This window comes from Oncorhynchus nerka, linkage group LG27 (genome assembly GCF_034236695.1).
Source record: "Oncorhynchus nerka isolate Pitt River linkage group LG27, Oner_Uvic_2.0, whole genome shotgun sequence".
Taxonomy (NCBI): domain Eukaryota; kingdom Metazoa; phylum Chordata; class Actinopteri; order Salmoniformes; family Salmonidae; genus Oncorhynchus; species Oncorhynchus nerka.
In genome coordinates this window covers 17355465-17376361 of record NC_088422.1, presented here as the reverse complement: position 1 = coordinate 17376361, position 20897 = coordinate 17355465, and the positions used below count along the sequence as shown (strand labels likewise).

At 48.4% G+C, this 20897-nt stretch overlaps 1 protein-coding gene across 3 annotated transcripts in view; it reads left to right on the top strand.

The window, feature by feature from the left end:
• The window catches only part of LOC115116358 (multiple C2 and transmembrane domain-containing protein 1-like), a 255296-nt gene that overhangs the window by 185823 nt on the left and 48576 nt on the right, over positions 1-20897 (top strand). For 2 of the 3 annotated variants that reach the window (XM_065011417.1, XM_065011416.1), the window contains exons 16-17: positions 6407-6463; positions 17122-17223. In XM_065011417.1, the coding sequence (XP_064867489.1) occupies positions 6407-6463; positions 17122-17223 (159 nt within the window). The remainder of the gene's footprint in view (positions 1-6406; positions 6464-17121; positions 17224-20897) is intronic. The other variant, XM_065011418.1, reaches the window with a different exon arrangement.

Below are 20897 nucleotides of genomic sequence, written 5' to 3'. Positions count from 1 at the left end.
TCTCTCTCTGCCTCTCTCTCTCTGCCTCTCTCCCTCTCTCTCTCTCTCTCTGCCTCTCTCCCTCTCTCTCTCTCTATCTCTGCCTCTCTGCCGCTCTCTCTCTCTGCCTCTCTGCCGCTCTCTCTCTCTCTGCCTCTCACCCACCGGCCAGCCCATATTTTGATGAAGAAGAAAAGGATGAGAGCAGGCTGGCTCCGCTTGTCTTCACTCAAACCAAAGGAAAACCTCCACAGTGGCCCTGCCCCAAATACAGAGAGCTAGACAAAAAGGAGAGAGGGAGAGAGGGCTACGGCGTTGCCTGGTAGGTTCTCCTCAGTTCAGAGGTAGACAAAAAGGAGAGAGGGAGAGAAGACAGGCTATGTGCTCACTGCCCACAAAATGAGGTGGAAACTGAGCTGCACTTCCTAACCTCCTGCCCAATGTATGACCATATTAGAGAGACATATTTCCCTCAGATTACACAGATCCACAAAGAATTCGAAAACAAATCCAATTTTGAAAAACTCCCATATCTACTGGGTGAAATTCCACAGTGTGCCATCATAGCAGCAAGATTTGTGACCTGTTGCCACGAGAAAAGGGCAACCAGTGAAGAACACACACCATTGTAAATACAACCCATATCTATGCTTATTTATTTTATCTTGTGTCCTTTACCATTTGTACATTGTTAAAACACTGTATATATATATATATATAATATGACATTTGTAATGTCTTTATTGTTTTGAAACTTCTGTATGTGTGATGTTTACTGTTAATTTGTATTGTTTATTTCACTTTATATATTCACTTTATATATTATCTACCTCACTTGCTTTGGCAATGTTAACACATGTTTCCCATGCCAATAAAGCCCTTGAATTGAATGGAATTGAATTTTAAGGGCTTCGGCGGTGCCTGGTAGGTTCTCCTCAGTTCAGAGGTAGACAAAAAGGAGAGAGGGAGAAAGGGCTTTGGCGGTGCCTGGTAGGTTCTCCTCAGTACAGAGGTAGACATGGCAGTCGGTGACAAAATCAAAAGGTCATGTCACTTTTGACTGGGAGCGTTTGTGCCCTGTTAATTTCCCCCGTGCCGCCCCGGCTCCTCTCCTCTTCGCTAGCAGGCAGACGGTGTTGATAGCGGGGTGAGAACGCCGCGCCAGTCTCCCAGCCTCCTCCTCTTTATCCTTGTGAACCTCTGTACCCGTCGTTGTTAACAGTGTCAGCACTCCCGCTCCGTGTTCTGCCGCAGTCTTTGATGTTGTTCTGTTGCTGCTCTCTCTGACTGTTTGGGTTGTGTGTGTGTGTCTGTGTGTGTGTAGGTGTGTGTAGGTGTGTGTGTAGGTGTGTGGTGTGATTTGTGTGTAGGTGTGTATGTGTGTGGGTAGATGTGTAGGTGTGTATGTGTGTGTGTGTGTGTGTGTGCGTAGGTGTGTGTGTGTGTAGGTGTGTGTAGGTGTGTGTGTGTCTGTGTGTGGTGTGGTGTGTGTGTAGGTGTGTGTAGGTGTGTATGTGTGTGTGTAGATGTGTAGGTGTGTATGTGTGTGTGTGTGTGTGGGGGGGTGCTTCAGCGCTTCCTCTACCCACTATGTGACACCTGCTTTCTTCAGTCAGGCGCCTGCCCCTCTCTACCACACATACCAGCCCTCTCTCTACCACACATACCAGCCCTCTCTCTCTACCACACATACCAGCCCTCTCTCTCTACCACCCATACCAGCCCGCTCACTACCACCCATACCAGCCTTCTCTCTACCACCCATACCAGCCCTCTCTCTCTACCACCCATACCAGCCCTCTCTCTACCACACAGACCAGCCTTTTCTCTACCACCCATACCAGCCCTCTCTACCACCCATACCAGCCCTCTCTCTACCACACAGACCAGCCCTCTCTACCACCCATACCAGCCTTCTCTATCTACCACACAGACCAGCCCTCTCTACCACCCATAACAGCCCTCTCTCACCCACACAGACCAGCCCTCTCTACCACACAGACCAGCCCTCTCTGCCACTCATACCAGCCCTCTCTCTACCACTCATACCAGCCCTCTCTCTACCACTCATACCAGCCCTCTCTACCACACAGACCAGCCCTCTCTACCACACATACCAGCCCTCTCTCTCTACCACACAGACCAGCCCTTTCTCTACCACACAGACCAGCCCTCTCTCTCTACCACACTGACCAGCCCTCTCTCTCTACCACACAGACCAGCCCTCTCCAAGACACAATGATACAAACAAAGTCTATCCCAGTCTTGTTTGAACAAAAATCAGAGGTTGGTTCTCTTTGCATTGTTCTGACTGACTCAATGCTGACATGTGTATGCCAAGACAGTGGAAATGAAAGTGAGTGCATATTCTGTGTATCACTTTTGAATGCTGCCATGATAATGATTGGCACTTGGACTGGTTTGTGTGATCAATAATAACAGCCAACCACACGCCTCCCTGCCCCCTGTTGGGTGAGCCAGGCCTGAGTCAGTCCAGACAGAAGGCCTCCCTGTGAGAGCAGGGCTCTGCAGCTTGTGAAGGGTAGGGTCAGACAGACTCTGCCTGCCTACTCTCCTTATCAGTTTTCCAGCCCTCCACTCTGATCGCCCCTCTCCTCCAGAGCCTAAACCTACACACACACACACACACACACACACACACACACACACACACACACACACACACACACACACACACACACACACAGTATACCAAGCAGGGCCTGGAGAGGGGAAGACCCCAGCAGCAGCAGTTAAAACCCTCTCACATATCAAGGAGGAAAACCAGGAGGAGGAGAGGGGAGGAGAGATGAGAGAAAAAAAAGGAGAGTTTACCTTTATGTTCATTGGGATGTCTGTCTCAGCGTCAATTCCCCTAGCGGCTGTCATTCCCCTAGCGGCTGTCAATCCCCTAGCGGCTATCATTCCCCTAAGGCTGTCATTCCCCTAGCGGCTGTCATTCCCCTTGCGGCTATCATTCCCCTAGCGGCTGTCATTCCCCTAGCGGCTATCATTCCCCTAGCGGCTGTCATTCCCCTAGCGGCTATCATTCCCCTAGCGGCTGTCATTCCCCTAGCGGCTATCATTCCCCTAGCGGCTATCATTCCACTAGCAGCTATCATTCCCCTAGCGGCTGTCCTTCCCCTAGCTGCTATCATTTCCCCTAGCGGCTGTCAATCCCCTAGCGGCTGTCATTCCCCTAGCGGCTGTCATTCCCCTAGCGGCTATCATTCCCCTAGCGGCTGTCATTCCCCTAGCAGCTATCATCCCCCTAGTGGCTGTCATTCCCCTAGCGGCTATCATTCCCTTAGCGGCTATCATTCCCCTAGCGGCTGTCCTTCCCCTAGCGGCTATCATTTCCCCTAGCGGCTGTCAATCCCCTAGCGGCTGTCATTCCCCTAGCGGCTATCATTCCCCTAGCGGCTGTCATTCCCCTAGCAGCTATCATCCCCCTAGCGGCTGTCATTCCCCTAGCGGCTATCATTCCCTTAGCGGCTGTCATTCCCCTAGCGGCTATCATTCCCCTAGCGGCTGTCATTCCCCTAGCGGCTGTCATTCCCCTAGCGGCTGTCATTCCCCTAGCGGCTATTATTCCCCTAGTGGCTATCATTCCACTAGCGACTGTCATTCCCCTAGTGGCTATCATTCCACTAGAGACTTTCATTCCCCTAGCGGCTGTCATTCCCCCAGCAGGTGTCATTCCCCTAGTGGCTATCATTCCACTAGCGGCTATCATTCCCCTAGCGGCTGTCATTCCCCTAGCGGCTATCATTCCACTAGGGGCTGTCATTCCCCTAGCGGCTATCATTCCACTAGCGGCTGTCATTCCCCTAGCGGCTATCATTCCCCTAGCGGCTATCATTCCACTAGTGGCTATCATTCGAAAGGTTAGGAGAAAGAGAGCAGAGATAGTGGATTTTCTTCAGCCAGCCTGGCGGTAGGGGAGAGAGGGAGACTTGGTGGGGGTCAGAGGGAGAGAGGGGGATGGCGTTTGCATGGCAAAGGGCTATTTCTATCTTGTCTAGTGTGTGTGTGTTTATCCCTGTGTATATGTGTGTGTGTGTTTATCCCTGTGCGTGTGTGTGTGTTTATCCTTGTGCGTGTGTGTTTGTTTAGGTTCATCGACCCATCCAAGCCCTGAGTGGTAGTCCGGCGTATCCACATCCACTGTCGTGTTACTATTCCCTCTCCTCCCCCCAGCCAGCAGGCCAAGTCAAACGTCTGCTGTAGTTTCCTACTGTACATCCATATCTCTGCCTGCTCCCTGCTCCTTTAGGGCACACAGGTGTCAGGATGTGAGGCCTACTGGGGCTTAATGACTGAACAGAGGAAATGGCTTGCCATGGCCCTGACCCTATAAACTGGTTTTAAACAAGCCAGACACACATAAACCCTGCAGGACTCATGCCCTCCAGAGCATGTGTTCACAAGCACCACTCCGCACTAAATGGTCTGTACTTTATTTAGACCTTTCACCAAGCTGTGTATTTGACATATTTCACCTGAATATTTGTATATATACATGTACCCTCTGTAATCTGTGAGTATAACCTGTACCGTTCAGAATATTTGAACGCAATGACTATGTTAATTTCCCCTTTGGTAAAGTGTTGGATTGAAGCGCGTTGCAGGCGGTGTGAGCGTTCCACAATCCTGTCATCAGTGAGTCTTTGAAGCGTTGGGTTGTAATGATGGTAATTCAGACGATGTGATAAGGGGATAAACAGCTGAATGATACGATAAACAAACAGTCTTCGTCATTACAGAATTGGGGGGGGTGGGGCGCATCGCTGGTAATTGATGTCTTCCGGAGACACAGCGTTTAGCTGTGGAAATCTTCAGGGCTGATGAGATGACATGTTCTTCCTTTTGTTTATACATTTTACACTCTCGTACCGGTGAACATGGCTGTTCTCTTTACCGCAGGCTAGACGGGAGGAGGAATAGAAAACAGTTGAATGACTATCATTCCCTCTGGCTCTGTGGGTCATGCCTATCTATAGTTGATAGCTCTGTTTTAGATAGCATGGGGTCTACAGTATGACAGTGTGCTGTGTACTGTAGTAAAGGCTGTGTTTGGAAAAATCCATGATCTCTTTTTTGTGCTTCCTTTATGGTTGTTGATTCTAACACATTGTGTAGTAATATTTATCATGTATGATATTATAAATACCTCACAAGCGACTCATGATTAGACGAAGCATCGCAGGTCAGGAACAAAATCAAATCAAACTTTATTTGTCACATGCGCCAAATACAACAAGTGTAGACCTTACCGTGAAATGCTTACTTAAAGCCCTTAACAAACAGTGTATAACGTTTCAGGTAAGACCAAAGTGCAGACTGTCTTGAAGTAACAATGTGTATTACAGCAACAGGGGCAGGCAAATGACAGGTCAAGGCTGGCAGGAGTCGATTATCTAGAGTGGTGGGGCCAAGGTACAGGATGACAGGCAGGCTCAGGGTCAGATCAGGCAGAGGTCGGTAATTCAGAGTAGGGGCAAGGGTACAGGACGGCAGGCAGGCTCAGGGTCAGGAGCAGGCAGAGTGGTCAGGCAGGCTCAGAGTCCGGACAGGCAAGGGTCAAAACCAGGAAGGCGAGAAAAAGAGAGACTGGGGAAAAGCAGGAGCTGAGAAAAACTTGACAAACAAGATGAACTGGCAACAGACAAACAGAGAACACAAGTATAAATACACAGGGGATAATGAGGAAGATGGGTGACAACTGGAGGGGGGTGGAGACAGCTGAAACAGATCAGGGCGTGACACAGTGCAGGTCAGGAAGAGTTAAGAAAATATTTACCAAATAGACTAAAGAAAAAATGTATAAAAAGTAACACAATAACATAACAATAATAATTGTAAGTAGGGGTAAAGTGACTATGTGTAGATAATAAACAGCAAGTAGCAGCGGTGTACAAAATAAATGGAGGGGAGGTTCAATGTATTAGTCCGGGTGGCCATTTGATTAATTGTTCATCAGTCTTATGGCTTGAGGGTAGAAGCTGTTAGTTAAGGAGCCTTTTGGTCCTAGACTTGGCGGGTATTGAATGGTGGCCTGCTGTAATGGCTGTTGTTTCATCGGTTTTGGACCAGTGAAGCACATGGTTACACTTCTTTGTTATTGGGCTTACTCTTCTGAAGCCCCTCTTCTACGTACCCCTCCTCTCTACTCCCCTATAGTAATGGGAGAGCTGGGGGACTGGGTGTAGGTTAGAGATGGGTTCAGATTGCTCTGGAAGACTAAGAGACTACAATCATCCCTGTATTGCCTTGTGTTGACATCAACCATATATACAGTACATGTACAGTATGCATCGTGCAATTTGTAGGGATGAGAATGAATAAGAATGCCTGTCTGCCCCAAGTAATGCATGTATTTGTGTCTCTCTCTTCTTCTCTTGTTCCTGTGGCAACCACCATGCAGCAAGCGATGGAGGACTTGCTGGAGAATGAGGATGAGGACTATGACAAAGATGACAAGGTAATTATATCTCTGTCTGTCTGTCTCTGTCTGTCTGTCTGTCGTGTCTGTCCTGTCTGTCTGTCTGTCTGTCTGTCTGTCTGTCTGTCTGTCTGTCTGTCTGTCTGTCTGTCTGTCTGTCTGTCTGTCTGTCTGTCTGTCTGTCTGTCTGTCTGTCTGTCTGTCTGTCGTGTCTGTCGGTCTGTCGTGTCTGTCTGTCTGTCTGTCTGTCTGTCAAGGGACAGGACATCTCAGGGGTGACCGTGTTCCACACACAGGAAATACCAACACGTACATGGCATGTGTACTTTAGATTTACACGTTCAAATCTGCACACATGCACGCACGGACACACACACACATGCTCACATGCACATATTCTCTCAAACACAAACACACACACACTTTGAACATTGATAGTTGTCTTCCTGAAATGGGTCCAGACATACACTGAGTGTACAAAACATTAAGAACTGCAATGCTGCTGGGTTTTTCACGTTCAACAGTTTCCTGTGTGTATCAAGAATGGTCCACCACCCAAAGGACATCCAGCCAACTTGACAAATGTGGGAAGCATTGGAGTCCACATGGGCCAGCATCCCTGTGGAACACTTTCGGGGTGGGTGGGTTCCTAATGTTTGGTATACTCACTGTACATTACATTCTCTACCCATTGTAACCTCGTCATGCATAGTATCATGGTTGTCAGTATTTGTGATTTTCAATCTCTCCCTGACCGACTCTGTAATACCTACATGTTTCAAGCAGACCAACATAGTCTCTGTGCTCAAGGAAGTGAAGGTAACCTACCTAAATGATTACTGCCCCGTGGCACTCACGTCGGTAGCCATAAAGTGCTTTGAAAGGCTGGTTATGACTCACATCAACACCATCATCCCAGAAACCCAAGACCCACTGCAATTTGCATACCGCCTCAACAGATCTACAGATGACGTAATCTCAATCGCACTCCACACTGCCCTTTCCCACCTGGACAAAATAAACTGCTGTTCATTGCCTACAGCTCAGCGTTCAACACCATAGTGCCCACAAAGCTCATCAATAAGCTAAGGACCCTGGGACTAAACAGCTCCCTCTGCAGCCGGATCCTGGACTTCCTGACGGGCTGCCCACTGATGGTAAGGGTAGGTAACAACACATGCCACCATGCTGATCTTCAACACTGGGGCCCCTCAAGAGTGTGTACTTAGTCCCTTCCTGTACTCCCTGTTCACCCATGACTGCGGGGCCTAGCACAACTCCAACACCCTCATTAAATTAGCTGATGACACAACAGTGGTAGTCCTGATCACCGACAACAATGAGACAACCTATAGGAAGGAGGTCAGAGACCTGGCAGGGTGGGGCCAGGACAATAACCTCTCCCTCAATGTGAGCAAGACAAAAGAGCTGATTGTGGACTACAGGAAAAGGAGGGCCGAACAGGCGCCCATTAACATAGACAGGGCTGTAGTGGGGCGGGTTGAGAGTTTCAAGTTCATTGGTGTCCAAATAACCAATGAACTATCATGGTCCAAACACACCTAGACAGTTGTGAAGAAGGCATGACACGACAACACCTCTTCCCCCTCAGGAGACTGAAAAGATGTGGCATGGATCCCCAGATCCTCAAAAGGTTCTACAGCTGCACCATCGAGAGCATCCTGAGCGGTTGCATCACCGTCTGGTATGGCAACTGCTCGGCATCTGACCGTAAGGTGCTACAGAGAGTAGTAGTACGTACGGCCCAGTACATCACTGGGGGACAAGCTTCCTGCCATCCAGGACCTATATACTAGGGGGTGTCAGAGGAAGGCCCAAAATACTGTCAAAGGCTCCAGTCAACGGAGTCATAGACTGTTCTTTCTGTTACCGCATGGCAAGCGGTACCGGAGCACCAAGTCTAGGACCAAAAGGATCCTTAACAACTTCTACCCCCAAGCCATAAGACTGCTGAACAATTAATCAAATAGCCACCCGGACTATTTACATGGACTTTTTACTTTGTTTTTACATTGCTGCTACTTGCTGTTTATTATCTAAGCATGGTCACTTCACCCCTACCTACATGTACAAATGACCTCGACTAACCTGTAACGCTACACATTGACTCGGTACCAGTACCCCCTGTACAGTATATAGACTCGCTAATGTTAATTTAATGTTACTTTTTATTTTATACTTTTCTAATATTTTCTTAACTCTATTTCTCTGCATTGTTCCTTGAGTGGTTCCTTGAGTGGCGCAGCAGTCTAAGGCACTGCATCGCAGTGATAGTGTCACGTATACTCCCTCTCTGGCCTCTTGGTCATCAGGCTGCTGATTATCCCGCACACCTGTCACCATCGTCAAGCGCACCTGCACCTCATGATACTCACCTGGACTTCATCAATTCCTTGATTATCTTCCAGCCGGCTCGCCAAGCTCTCATGCCTCAGCCGGCTCGTCAGGCTCTCATGCCTCAGCCCGGCTCATCAGGCTCTCATGCCTCAGCCGGCTCGCTAGGCTCTCATGCCTCAGCCCGGCTCATTAGGCTTTCATGCCTCAGCCCGCTCATCGGGCTCTCATGCCTCAGCCGGATCGACAGGCTCCCCTGCCTTAGCCGGATCTCCGTGTTCTCCTGCCTCAGCCGGCTCGTCGGGCTTTCATGCTTCGGCCGGATCGCCAGGCTCCCCTGCCTCAGCTGGCTTGTCTGGCTTTCATGCCTCTGCTGGATCGCCAGGCTCCCCTGCCTCAGCTGGCTTGTCTGGCTTTCATGCCTCTGCTGTATCGCCAGGCTCCCCTGCCTCAGCTGGCTTGTCTGGCTTTCATGCCTCTGCTGGATCGCCGGACTTCCCTGCTTCCACCGGCTTGCCAGGCTCTCATGCCTCAGCCGGTCTGTTAGGTTCCTGCGCCCCAGCCGGCTCGACAGGTTCCCGCGCCCCAGCCAGCATGACAGGTTCCCGCGTCCCAGCCGGCTCAACAGGTTCCCGCGCCCCAGCCAGCTCGACTGGTTCCCGCGTCCCAGCCGGCTCGACAGGTTCCCGCGCCCCAGTTGGCGTGACAGGTTCCCGCACCCCAGCTGGCTCGACTGGTTCCCGCGTCCCAGCCGGCTCGACAGGTTCCCGCGCCCCAGTTGGCGTGACAGGTTCCCGCGTTCTTTCCCCAGGGGTTATTGACTCTGTTTCATGTCGGTGCGTTGTTTGGGTTTCGTGTTTATTATTCTGTTTATTTATTAAAACACTCCCTGTATTTGCTTCTCGTCTCTCAGCGCACTCGTTAAAGATAGATGCATCACTCCAGACCCGGGTTCGATCTTCTCATTGTCCAAGTAATAAAACAGCAGATATCAGGTAAAAACAGGTGGCTGCTTTAGTGGTTAGCTGGCTCGTTTACACAGTGGCAGTGAGTAGCCATACCAGCTTGTAACTTCCTGGTCCCTTCTAGTCCTAATAGTCCATGGTTCAACTTCACCAGTACAGGATCTGACATTTGATATTATCAGCTGGCCACAGGGTTTCCATAGCACCTCAATACATTGATTGGATAAACAAAAGACAACATAGCAGAATCCTATTGACTCAACCAAATCTAAAGTAACCATTCCCCACCTTCTGTTTTATTTCAGAAGTAAAGTGTGCTGTACGGCTATTTACTCTTCCTCTGTCTTCCTATGAGGTGAACGGCCCTGCGTGGCACGGTGTGCTTTATCTACACACTTGGGACTAATGGCGTTTCTTGGTTGTTCTGTGTCCAACACCAAGACCAATTAGAATTTCATCTGCTTCGTTTAGTATCTCTTGGCACCACTTTTGGCAAAATCTGTTCAGTCTGTTATTTTTATGGTAATTCTATGGGGTGTTTGACTAAGCAATTTGAGATCTAAAATGATATAGCCTGAAGTCTCTTAATTTTGAGAGGAGTTATTTTAGGCTTTGAATTAAGTGCCAATGTGAGTTCACAGGGTTAAAAAAGACGATATTATGATTATGAGTAGTCAGTCCACATGCGTCTCTGCATTTCCATCCCCCATTGTCCTCCAGTGGTTCTGACGGAAAAGTTCCGTGGCAGCGAAGTTCCAAGGCTACAATGTACGGGGCGATAATTGAAGATGTGCGTTAGAAAACCTTGAAACTTTTCCCCTCTTTATATCTCTCTCCTCTTATTTTTCTGCATTTTCTCCCCTCAGAAAGAAAACAGGCGTTTGAAAAGGTGCACATTATAGAAAGAAATGCATTTCAACTTTCATATTGAAATGAGGGAGCTGCAGCTCGGGGCCAATGTCAGATTGAGTCCTTAGCTGATTATTTCACATAAGAGGGCCCTCCTCTTTCTGCACACAGGGCTGGGGAGCCGGATAGCAAGGCGACCACAAAGGCTTGTATTGACCAACTCTGGCTTCATACATTTTGATCTATTGCTCCCCTCAACTGTAAACATTCCATTTGAGCTGTAGGGAAGTTGAAAGGGGGTATTTTTCTTCTTTATTTCTCCAATATCTCTCTCCCCCAACCACCCTCCTGCCTCCATTCATTCCCCCCCTTCTCATTTATTCCCAAACCTTCTTTTTTCCCCCTCATCCCTGGTTAAGTGCACATCAAATGGAGTTTTGAGGGTGAACAAATGTCTTTACTACTCCCTCTGTTAGGAATTGAAGTGACCTGACACTCTCATTACCTCTTTTCTTTGCTCAAATTGTAAAATATTAAGGTCAGGTCAGAGGAGGCCTTTTTTTTACGACTCGGAGGTAGAAAAAAAGATTAATAAATGGGCCGAGGCCTCATTTTAATTGAACCTGAAGCATATGTTGCAAGTATGTGCAATCCGTCCCAGATGTTCAGTTCTGGCCGTGTGTTCTGCTCTTCCCTGTACGCCACTAGGCAGCTAGCTATTAGCTGGATAACCTTTGCTCCCAGGGCTAAATTGGGTATTACATGGCAAAAAAGTGGGGCACCTGTTTTTCATTGGGGAAAGGACCCCTTGAGGGCTTTGCATAGGCCGCCACATGCGTATTCACTTAACAGATTGTTGGGCAATCGTGAAAAGTGTCTTTCTTCTGAGCCAATGCTGATATTAGTCACTTACTCTCGTAAGTCCAAAGTCCAGGCTAATTGATGTGGACGGCTCAGTTGTTAAACCCAAGATGGTATCTGAAGGGGAAAAGAAAGAATGGAGATCAACTCTGTGTTTCCCTCCTCCTCCTCCTCATCTTCGTCCGCATCCTCCTCCTGCATGCCTGCCTCCCTCCCTCCCTTCCTGCTTCCCTCCCTGCGTCCATATCTCTCTGGGCCCCTGCCTGTCACCTACCAGACAGGCCCACACCACAGGGGATCCAGGGGGCGAACACGCCGCCACCGCACTCCCAGTCGACACACACACCGCCGTCTGCTCACTCATCGAGAGAAAGAGAGAATACACACATGTATGCTTAATAAACAGACATCATTCTTCAGACAGACACACACACACAAATGCACATACCGCTTGCAATATTTGATGAAAACGTATAGGTCGATCTGAAGCTGACATACTGTACAGGTGTAGGTATATGACAGAGTAAACAGTATTATCTGTAGGGGCTGAATGATGTTGTAGCCTTGTCTTACACGGCCTGCTGTCCAGAGCTGGAGTAAGGTAGTTACCTCCAGGGTCTGTGTGTTTCTGTGTCTTAGTTTGTGTGTGTGTGTGTGTGTGGTGTATGTATGCGCACACTGTGCTGTGATGTGTGTGATAGCCCTGTATCCCAGAGGGTGGAGGGGGAGGGGGAGCGAAAGCGAGCTGGAGGAGCTCTGAGATTACACTCACTACCATGGCTGGTCACTGGAGTAGCTCTCGCCTCGCCTTAGGACCACCGATAGCCAGATAGGACACACACTGCAATCATGTCCTGCTCACAAGCTTACCACACTCACACACCTCTACTACAGATGTCAGCGTTCTCCCTTCCTCTCTCTCTCTCTCACTCTCTCCCCTTACCTTTTTCTATCTTCATCCCATTCCATCTTCTCTCTCTTCCTCTCCCCTCCCTGTGTCTCTCTCTTCCTCCCGGTGTCTCTCTCTTCCTCTCCCTTCCCTGTCTCTCTCTCTTCCTCCCGGTGTCTCTCCCTTCTCTGTGTCTCTCTCTTCCTCCCTGTGTCTCTCTCTTCCTCCCTGTGTCTCTTTCTTCCTCCCTGTGTCTCTCTCTTCCTCCCTGTGTCTCTTTCTTCCTCCCGGTGTCTCTCTCTTCCTCCCCGTGTCTCTTTCTTCCTCCCTGTGTCTCTTTCTTCCTCCCGGTGTCTCTCTCTTCCTCCCGGTGTCTCTCTCTTCCTCCCGGTGTCTCTCTCTTCCTCCCTGTGTCTCTCTCTGTGTGATACTGGGTGTACTCTCTCTGTCCTTTAGAGTATTTGAATGTGTATGGTACATATACAGGCCTGTATGTACACTCCAGGCTTGGTTTGGAAACATACCAGGACAGAAGTTTGTCTGCTGTAGGTCACATGTTACAGTGAGGTACCTGATTGGTATCGTCTCTAGAAAGCATTGTTTGTTTCTTGCTATGTTGACTCATTAACATTTGAAACATTCTTCTTTAGGCTAAAACTAAATGTATTATTAGGTGTATGTACAGTATAGATTCTCTGATTGTTAAACACTTGTCTATCCCCTTTCCCCAATATGCTTCCTAGGCATTACTGTATAGACAGATGCACAGTGTGAATAACACAGACATTTCTCTACTATTCATTCTAACATCCATGGGGATTCAGTTGTGATGAATATGCTAAGTTAAAGTAAGGATCTCTTGAAAGATGAAAAACTGCCTCTCTCTAGTCATCTCTTTATATTTTAATCCTTCAACTCTGTAGTGCTGAGGCAGGCTTTTAATCATCCCTCTCCCAGAAGGAGAATCACACACACACACACACACACACACACACACACACACACCCTACTGGACGGGGAACACACACACAGGGAACCCACTGCAACATTGTTCAGTATAATTCACGTAAAAACACTATTTGTCTTGTTAATTTCTTGTGTTTTGTTAAAAACACAAGAAATCAATGGGGACTTTCAGTGGGTTCCGCCTGACAATCAATCAGAGAGAAAGAAGAAAATCAAGTGATATGACTGCTATGCTGTTTAGGCGAGAATAGGAAGATTCTATCTACTAATAAAAAGTTGCTAATCTCTTTGCCATTACCACGTGGAGGATCTAATGAGGGTGCAAAGGCAGCTGTGGCAGCCTGATAGCAGCTCTGTGTTTATCGATGGCCTGGCAGGTGCCTGGGTATTAACCACTGCTGTATTGCTACGTCAACACCCGGGGCACCATAGCAACACACTCCCATTCCTATGACCCCTGGGCTTAACAGCAGAACCTTAATACGCTGCACCTCATTTCACATCTATCGTTACCCCTCTCTCTCTCTCGCTCTTCTTCTTCTCCATCTATCTCTTGTTTTCTCTCTCCCTCTGTACTCTCGTTGTTTCTGTGCTGCTCTTTCTATCCTTCCCTTCCCTTTCCCTCTCTTTCTTCATCTGTTTTCTCCCTGTCTCCCTGACATTAGAGAGGAAAACGCAGGTAACCTCTCAGCACTGTGTAATTCTGCAAGATCTGATCCTGGTTCGGGTAGCATTGTGACAGTGTGGGTCTGGGCATGGAGGGAGCTGGTGCTTATCTGCAGATAGCAGGAGCCGCCAGAGTCACAGCAGCGCGCAGATCTGCCGATAGCTGCACGCTCTGATGTAATTGGTCTAAAGAGTACGGGGGGGTTATTTTTAATACTCTAAAAAGTGTGACTGAAAAGTTGCTCTGGGGCTATTGGACTTGTGATTCGCCATGCGTGTCCTCAGGTAACACGTTCAGGGTTTGTTTTAATGCAGAGGAGAATGGGGGAAAAGAAGTTAGAGCTGCTTGGAGTTCTTTTCTTCTCCCTGCCTCTGAAGGATGAAAAGCTTCACGCTGTAAAATACGCTTTTCACTTTTGGGCCTATTTTTTTCATGTATTTTTTTCACCCACCTTTTTTTCCCCAAAGATGCTCAGAGGAACTGCATTTTAATAATGTTTGGCTAATAGAGAGGGAAAGAAAAAAACCAAAAGGAGGGGGGGAAAGTGTATTGTCTTGTTCAGCAGTGTGCCACATTGTTTGCATTTTTTCTAACACATCAGGTGGATTATTTTCCCCTCTCCCTCCTATATCCCCTAGATGTCTGCTGCTCAGCCTTGTTTTAACCCCTCTCCCTCCTATATCCCCTAGATGTATCCCCAACATCACTACTCTGGACGGCTCTGACTTAGAATACGTGGACAACTACAAATACTTAGGTGTCTGGTTAGACTGTAAACTCTCCTTCCAGACGCATATCAAACATCTCCAATCCAAAGTTAAATCTAGAATTGGCTTCCTATTTCGCAACAAAGCATCCTTCACTCATGCTGCCAAACATACCCTTGTAAAATTGACCATCCTACCAATCCTCGACTTTGGCGATGTCATTTACAAAATAGCCTCCAATACCCTACTCAACAAATTGGATGCAGTCTATCACAGTGCTATCCGTTTTGTCACCAAAGCCCCATATACTACCCACCATTGCGACCTGTACGCTCTCGTTGGCTGGCCCTCGCTTCATACTCGTCACCAAACCCACTGGCTCCATGTCATCTACAAGACCCTGCTAGGTAAAGTCCCACATTATCTCAGCTCGCTGGTCACCATAGCATCTCCCACCTGTAGCACACGCTCCAGCAGGTATATCTCTCTAGTCACCCCCAAAACCAATTCTTTCTTTGGCCGCCTCTCCTTCCAGTTCTCTGCTGCCAATGACTGGAACGAACTACAAAAATCTCTTAAATTGGAAACACTTATCTCCCTCACTAGCTTTAAGCACCAACTGTCAGAGCATCTTACAGATTACTGCACCTGTACATAGCCCACCTATAATTTAGCCCAAACAACTACCTCTTTCCCAACTGTATTTAATTTATTTATTTATTTTGCTCCTTTGCACCCCATTATTTTTATTTCTACTTTGCACATTCTTCCATTGCAATACTACCATTCCAGTGTTTTACTTGCTATATTGTATTTACTTTGCCACCATGGCCTTTTTTGCCTTTACCTCCCTTCTCACCTAATTTGCTCACATTGTATATAGACTTGTTTTTTTTTTTTTGTTTTTTTTACTGTATTATTGACTGTATGTTTGTTTTACTCCATGTGTAACTCTGTGTCGTTGTATGTGTCGAACTGCTTTGCTTTATCTTGGCCAGGTCGCAATTGTAAATGAGAACTTGTTCTCAACTTGCTTACCTGGTTAAATAAAGGTGAAATAAATAAAATAAAATAAAAAATGTCTGCTGCTCAGCCTTGTTTTAACTCCTCTCCCTCCTATATCCCCTAGATGTCTGCTGCTCAGCCTTGTTTTAACCCCTCTCCCTCCTATATCCCCTAGATGTCTGCTGCTCAGCCTTGTTTTAACTCCTCTCCCTCCTATATCCCCTAGATGTCTGCTGCTCAGCCTTGTTTTAACTCCTCTCCCTCCTATATCCCCTAGATGTCTGCTGCTCAGCCTTGTTTTAACTCCTCTCCCTCCTATATCCCCTAGATGTCAGCTGCTCAGCCTTGTTTTAACCCCTCTCCCTCCTATATCCCCTAGATGTCTGCTGCTCAGCCTTGTTTTAACTCCTCTCCCTCCTATATCCCCTAGATGTCTGCTGCTCAGCCTTGTTTTAACCCCTCTCCCTCCTATATCCCCTAGATGTCTGCTGCTCAGCCTTGTTTTAACCCCTCTCCCTCCTATATCCCCTAGATGTCTGCTGCTCAGCCTTGTTTTAACCCCTCTCCCTCCTATTCCCCCCAGATGTCTGCTGCTCAGCCTTGTTTTAACTCCTCTCTCTCCTATATCCCCCAGATGACTTCTGCTCAGCCTTGTTTTAACCCCTCTCCCTCCTATTCCCCCTAGATGTCTGCTGCTCAGCCTTGTTTTAACCCCTCTCTCTCCTATATCCCCCAGATGTCTGCTGCTCAGCCTTGTTTTAACCCCTCTCCCTCCTATATCCCCTAGATGTCTGCTGCTCAGCCTTGTTTTAACCCCTCTCTCTCCTATATCCCCCAGATGTCTGCTGCTCAGCCTTGTTTTAACCCCTCTCACTCCTATATCCCCTAGATGTCAGCTGCTCAGCCTTGTTTTAACCCCTCTCCCTCCTATATCCCCTAGATGTCAGCTGCTCAGCCTTGTTTTAACCCCTCTCCCTCCTATATCCCCTAGATGTCAGCTGCTCATCCTTGTTTTAACCCCTCTCCCTCCTATATCCCCTAGATGTCAGCTGCTCAGCCTTGTTTTAACCCCTCCCTCTCCTATTCCCCCTAGATGTCTGCTGCTCAGCCTTGTTTTATCCTCTCTCACTCCTATTCCCCCCAGATGTCTGCTGCTCAGCCTTGTTTTAACCCCTCTCTCTCCTATATCCCCCAGATGTCTGCTGCTCAGCCTTGTTTTATTTAACCCCTCTCCCTCCTATATCCCCCAGATGACTGCTGCTCAGCCTTGTTTTAACCCCTCTCCCTCCTATATCCCCTAGATGTCAGCTGCTCAGCCTTGTTTTAACCCCTCTCACTCCTATTCCCCCCAGATGTCTGCTTCTCAGCCTTGTTTTAACCCTTCCATTGTGTCCCTGGTTAAAAAAAACTCTTGATCTATTCTGACCCACAAGGTGCCTAGACCCGGCCCTTCGGAGGACGGGCGACTGCCTGAAAGCCATATCCTCGAGGATATGTTGGCTTCCTGGCACTTTGAGTGGATACGGGTGATGTTGGTAAGTGTGGCCATGCCCCTGGCCTTGGAGGTGTCTCTGTCTGGCTTCTATGGCACATCGTTCGTCTGTCCAGCCGCTCCACCTGCAAGGATCTCTGTGTACTGTCTGTCCCTGTCCTCGTCTCACTTACACGCTCGCTCCGTTAAAAACACACACGCACGGTCGTTATCCCTCACTCCGCCCCAACCCTGTCCCCTTCGTGGGGTGGTGGGGAGGGGGGTGAGGTGGTCCAGCATGGAAAGGTGCCCCCTCTTATATTACTGCAGGAATGTAGGATCCCTCCCAGTAAGGAAAGAGAGACTGAAAGAGACAATGATACTGGTACAACCATAGCATGCACTGCATCCTCTGTGACAGGGGAGTTAGCTCTTTGAACCACATAATGGGCCAGATCAACTGTAAAGTTCCCAAATTTAAGAGGACTCCCGTGGTGTTTATATATTTGCAGAAATCCATTCAGATGTATTTTGTGGCTTTTGGCGAATGTATTCTAATGATCTAAAGTCACGATGTTGCGACTGCCTGTAAACACACAGTCGAGTTCAAAGTGAATGATGGCAGGCCTTACTGCCTGTAAACACACAGTCCAGTTCAAAGTGAATGATGGCAGGCCTTACTGCCTGTAAACACACAGTCGAGTTCAAAGTGAATGATGGCAGGCCTTACTGCCTGTAAACACACAGTCCAGTTCACAGTGAATGATGGCAGGCCTTACTGCCTGTAAACACACAGTCCAGTTCAAAGTGAATGATGGCAGGCCTTACTGCCTGTAAACACACAGTCCAGTTCACAGTGAATGATGGCAGGCCTTACTGCCTGTAAACACACAGTCCAGTTCACAGTGAATGATGGCAGGCCTTACTGCCTGTAAACACACAGTCCAGTTCAAAGTGAATGATGGCAGGCCTTACTGCCTGTAAACACACAGTCCAGTTCACAGTGAATGATGGCAGGTCCACGTGGCTAATGACTTGTTTGCATAAAGGCTTACTGTAGCTCTGGTTGGCTGTAGCGCACCGGTCTGCATAGACTCCGGTTCTGGTTTTATTTACTGCAGTGTCTATTAATTGTTCAAACGCGTCGCCGTCTTTCCCACTCTTTATTGCTGTAGAATTTTCACAAATGCCTTAGTATGTGTCATTTCCAAACATTCTAAGAATTTATGAAAACGTGAAAATGACCATATCTAAGTGCTCGCTTGACAGAAAATGTTTTTAGAAAGTGCCATAGCATAAACTGGAAATTTGATGTTTTTGACTGAAATTATGATTGTCTGTTTGTTTCATATCTGCAAAGTAGTTATAACGCTGTCAGTTCCACTTTAAGTTAGATGACCATTGACAGATCACAGGAGCTAATAGCACCTCAAGTCCTCTATCTAATCGTTACATCATTGGGATGCTTTGCTAGCTGTATGGGTGAGCTCTTGCTGTGTGTTTGTGTGTGCGTGTGTGTTCACACTTGTGTATGCCTACTTGCTTAGAGCTGTAGAGGCCTAAGCCATATCAGGAGGCTGTGATTCTGCACCGTTGCTAACCCAAGAGGGCCCTGTCCTCTGTCCTCAGGAGCCACAGCTACCTACACGCCTTCTACCACAGCCTACTAGTTTACGTCAATACCCTTTAATCAACTACCATTCACACCAGATGATCCAGACTCTGGGAGGCAAGGAGTCCCCCAGCTCCGCTAAAAGCACTGGATACAGTTTTCAAGTGATTGTTAAATAAATGTTAACTATGTGGTTGTAATATCATCACCTCTTGAAAAGCATAGTCAGAACTACACATTTCTGATAATTCCATGCAAAACAATTGTGCACATTTATCTCTATCGTCAGAGTTATGCAGGACGTCACTTCATGCGTTTCATTACATTTACATTTACATTTAAGTCATTGAGCAGACGCTCTTATCCAGAGCGACTTACAAATTGGTGCTTTCACCTTATGACATCCAGTGGAACAGCCACTTTACAATAGTGCATCTAAGTCTTTTAAGGGGGGTGAGAAGGATTACTTTATCCTATCCTAGGTATTCCTTAAAGAGGTGGGGTTTCAGGTGTCTCCGGAAGGTGGTGATTGACTCCGCAGTCCTGGCGTCGTGAGGGAGTTTGTTCCACCATTGGGGGGCCAGAGCAAAGAACAGTTTTGACTGGGCTGAGCGGGAGCTGTACTTCCTCAGTGGTAGGGAGGCGAGCAGGCCAGAGGTGGATGAACGCAGTGCCCTTGTTTGGGTGTAGGGCCTGATCAGAGCCTGGAGGTACTGAGGTGCCGTTCCCCTCACAGCTCCGTAGGCAAGCACCATGGTCTTGTAGCGGATGCGAGCTTCAACTGGAAGCCAGTGGAGAGAGCGGAGGAGCGGGGTGACGTGAGAGAACTTGGGAAGGTTGAACACCAGACGGGCTGCGGCGTTCTGGATGAGTTGTAGGGGTTTAATGGCACAGGCAGGGAGCCCAGCCAACAGCGAGTTGCAGTAATCCAGACGGGAGATGACAAGTGCCTGGATTAGGACCTGCGCCGCTTCCTGTGTGAGGCAGGGTCGTACTCTGCGGATGTTGTAGAGCATGAACCTACAGGAACGGGCCACCGCCTTGATGTTAGTTGAGAACGACAGGGTGTTGTCCAGGATCACGCCAAGGTTCTTAGCGCTCTGGGAGGAGGACACGATGGAGTTGTCAACCGTGATGGCGAGATCATGGAACGGGCAGTCCTTCCCCGGGAGGAAGAGCAGCTCCGTCTTGCCGAGGTTCAGCTTGAGGTGGTGATCCGTCATCCACACTGATATGTCTGCCAGACATGCAGAGATGCGATTCGCCACCTGGTCATCAGAGGGGGGAAAGGAGAAGATTAATTGTGTGTCGTCTGCATAGCAATGATAGGAGAGACCATGTGAGGTTATGACAGAGCCAAGTGACTTGGTGTATAGCGAGAATAGGAGAGGGCCTAGAACAGAGCCCTGGGGGACACCAGTGGTGAGAGCGCGTGGTGAGGAAACAGATTCTCGCCACGCCACCTGGTAGGAGCGACCTGTCAGGTAGGACGCAATCCAAGCGTGGGCCGCGCCGGAGATGCCCAACTCGGAGAGGGTGGAGAGGAGGATCTGATGGTTCACAGTATCGAAGGCAGCCGATAGGTCTAGAAGGATGAGAGCAGAGGAGAGAGAGTTAGCTTTAGCAGTGCGGAGTGCCTCCGTGATACAGAGAAGAGCAGTCTCAGTTGAATGACTAGTCTTGAAACCTGACGGATTTGGATCAAGAAGGTCATTCTGAGAGAGATAGCGGGAGAGCTGGCCAAGGACGGCACGTTCAAGAGTTTTGGAGAGAAAAGAAAGAAGGGATACTGGTCTGTAGTTGTTGACATCGGAGGGATCGAGTGTAGGTTTTTTCAGAAGGGGTGCAACTCTCGCTCTCTTGAAGACGGGAGGGACGTAGCCAGCGGTCAGGGATGAGTTGATGAGCGAGGTGAGGTAAGGGGAGAAGGTCACCGGAAATGGTCTGGAGAAGAGAGGAGGGGATAGGGTCAAGCGGGCAGGTTGTTGGGCGGCCGGCCGTCACAAGACGCGAGATGTCATCTGGAGAGAGAGGGGAGAAAGAGGTCAGAGCACAGGGTAGGGCAGTGTGAGCAGAACCAGCGGTGTCGTTTGACTTAGCAAACGAGGATCGGATGTCGTCGACCT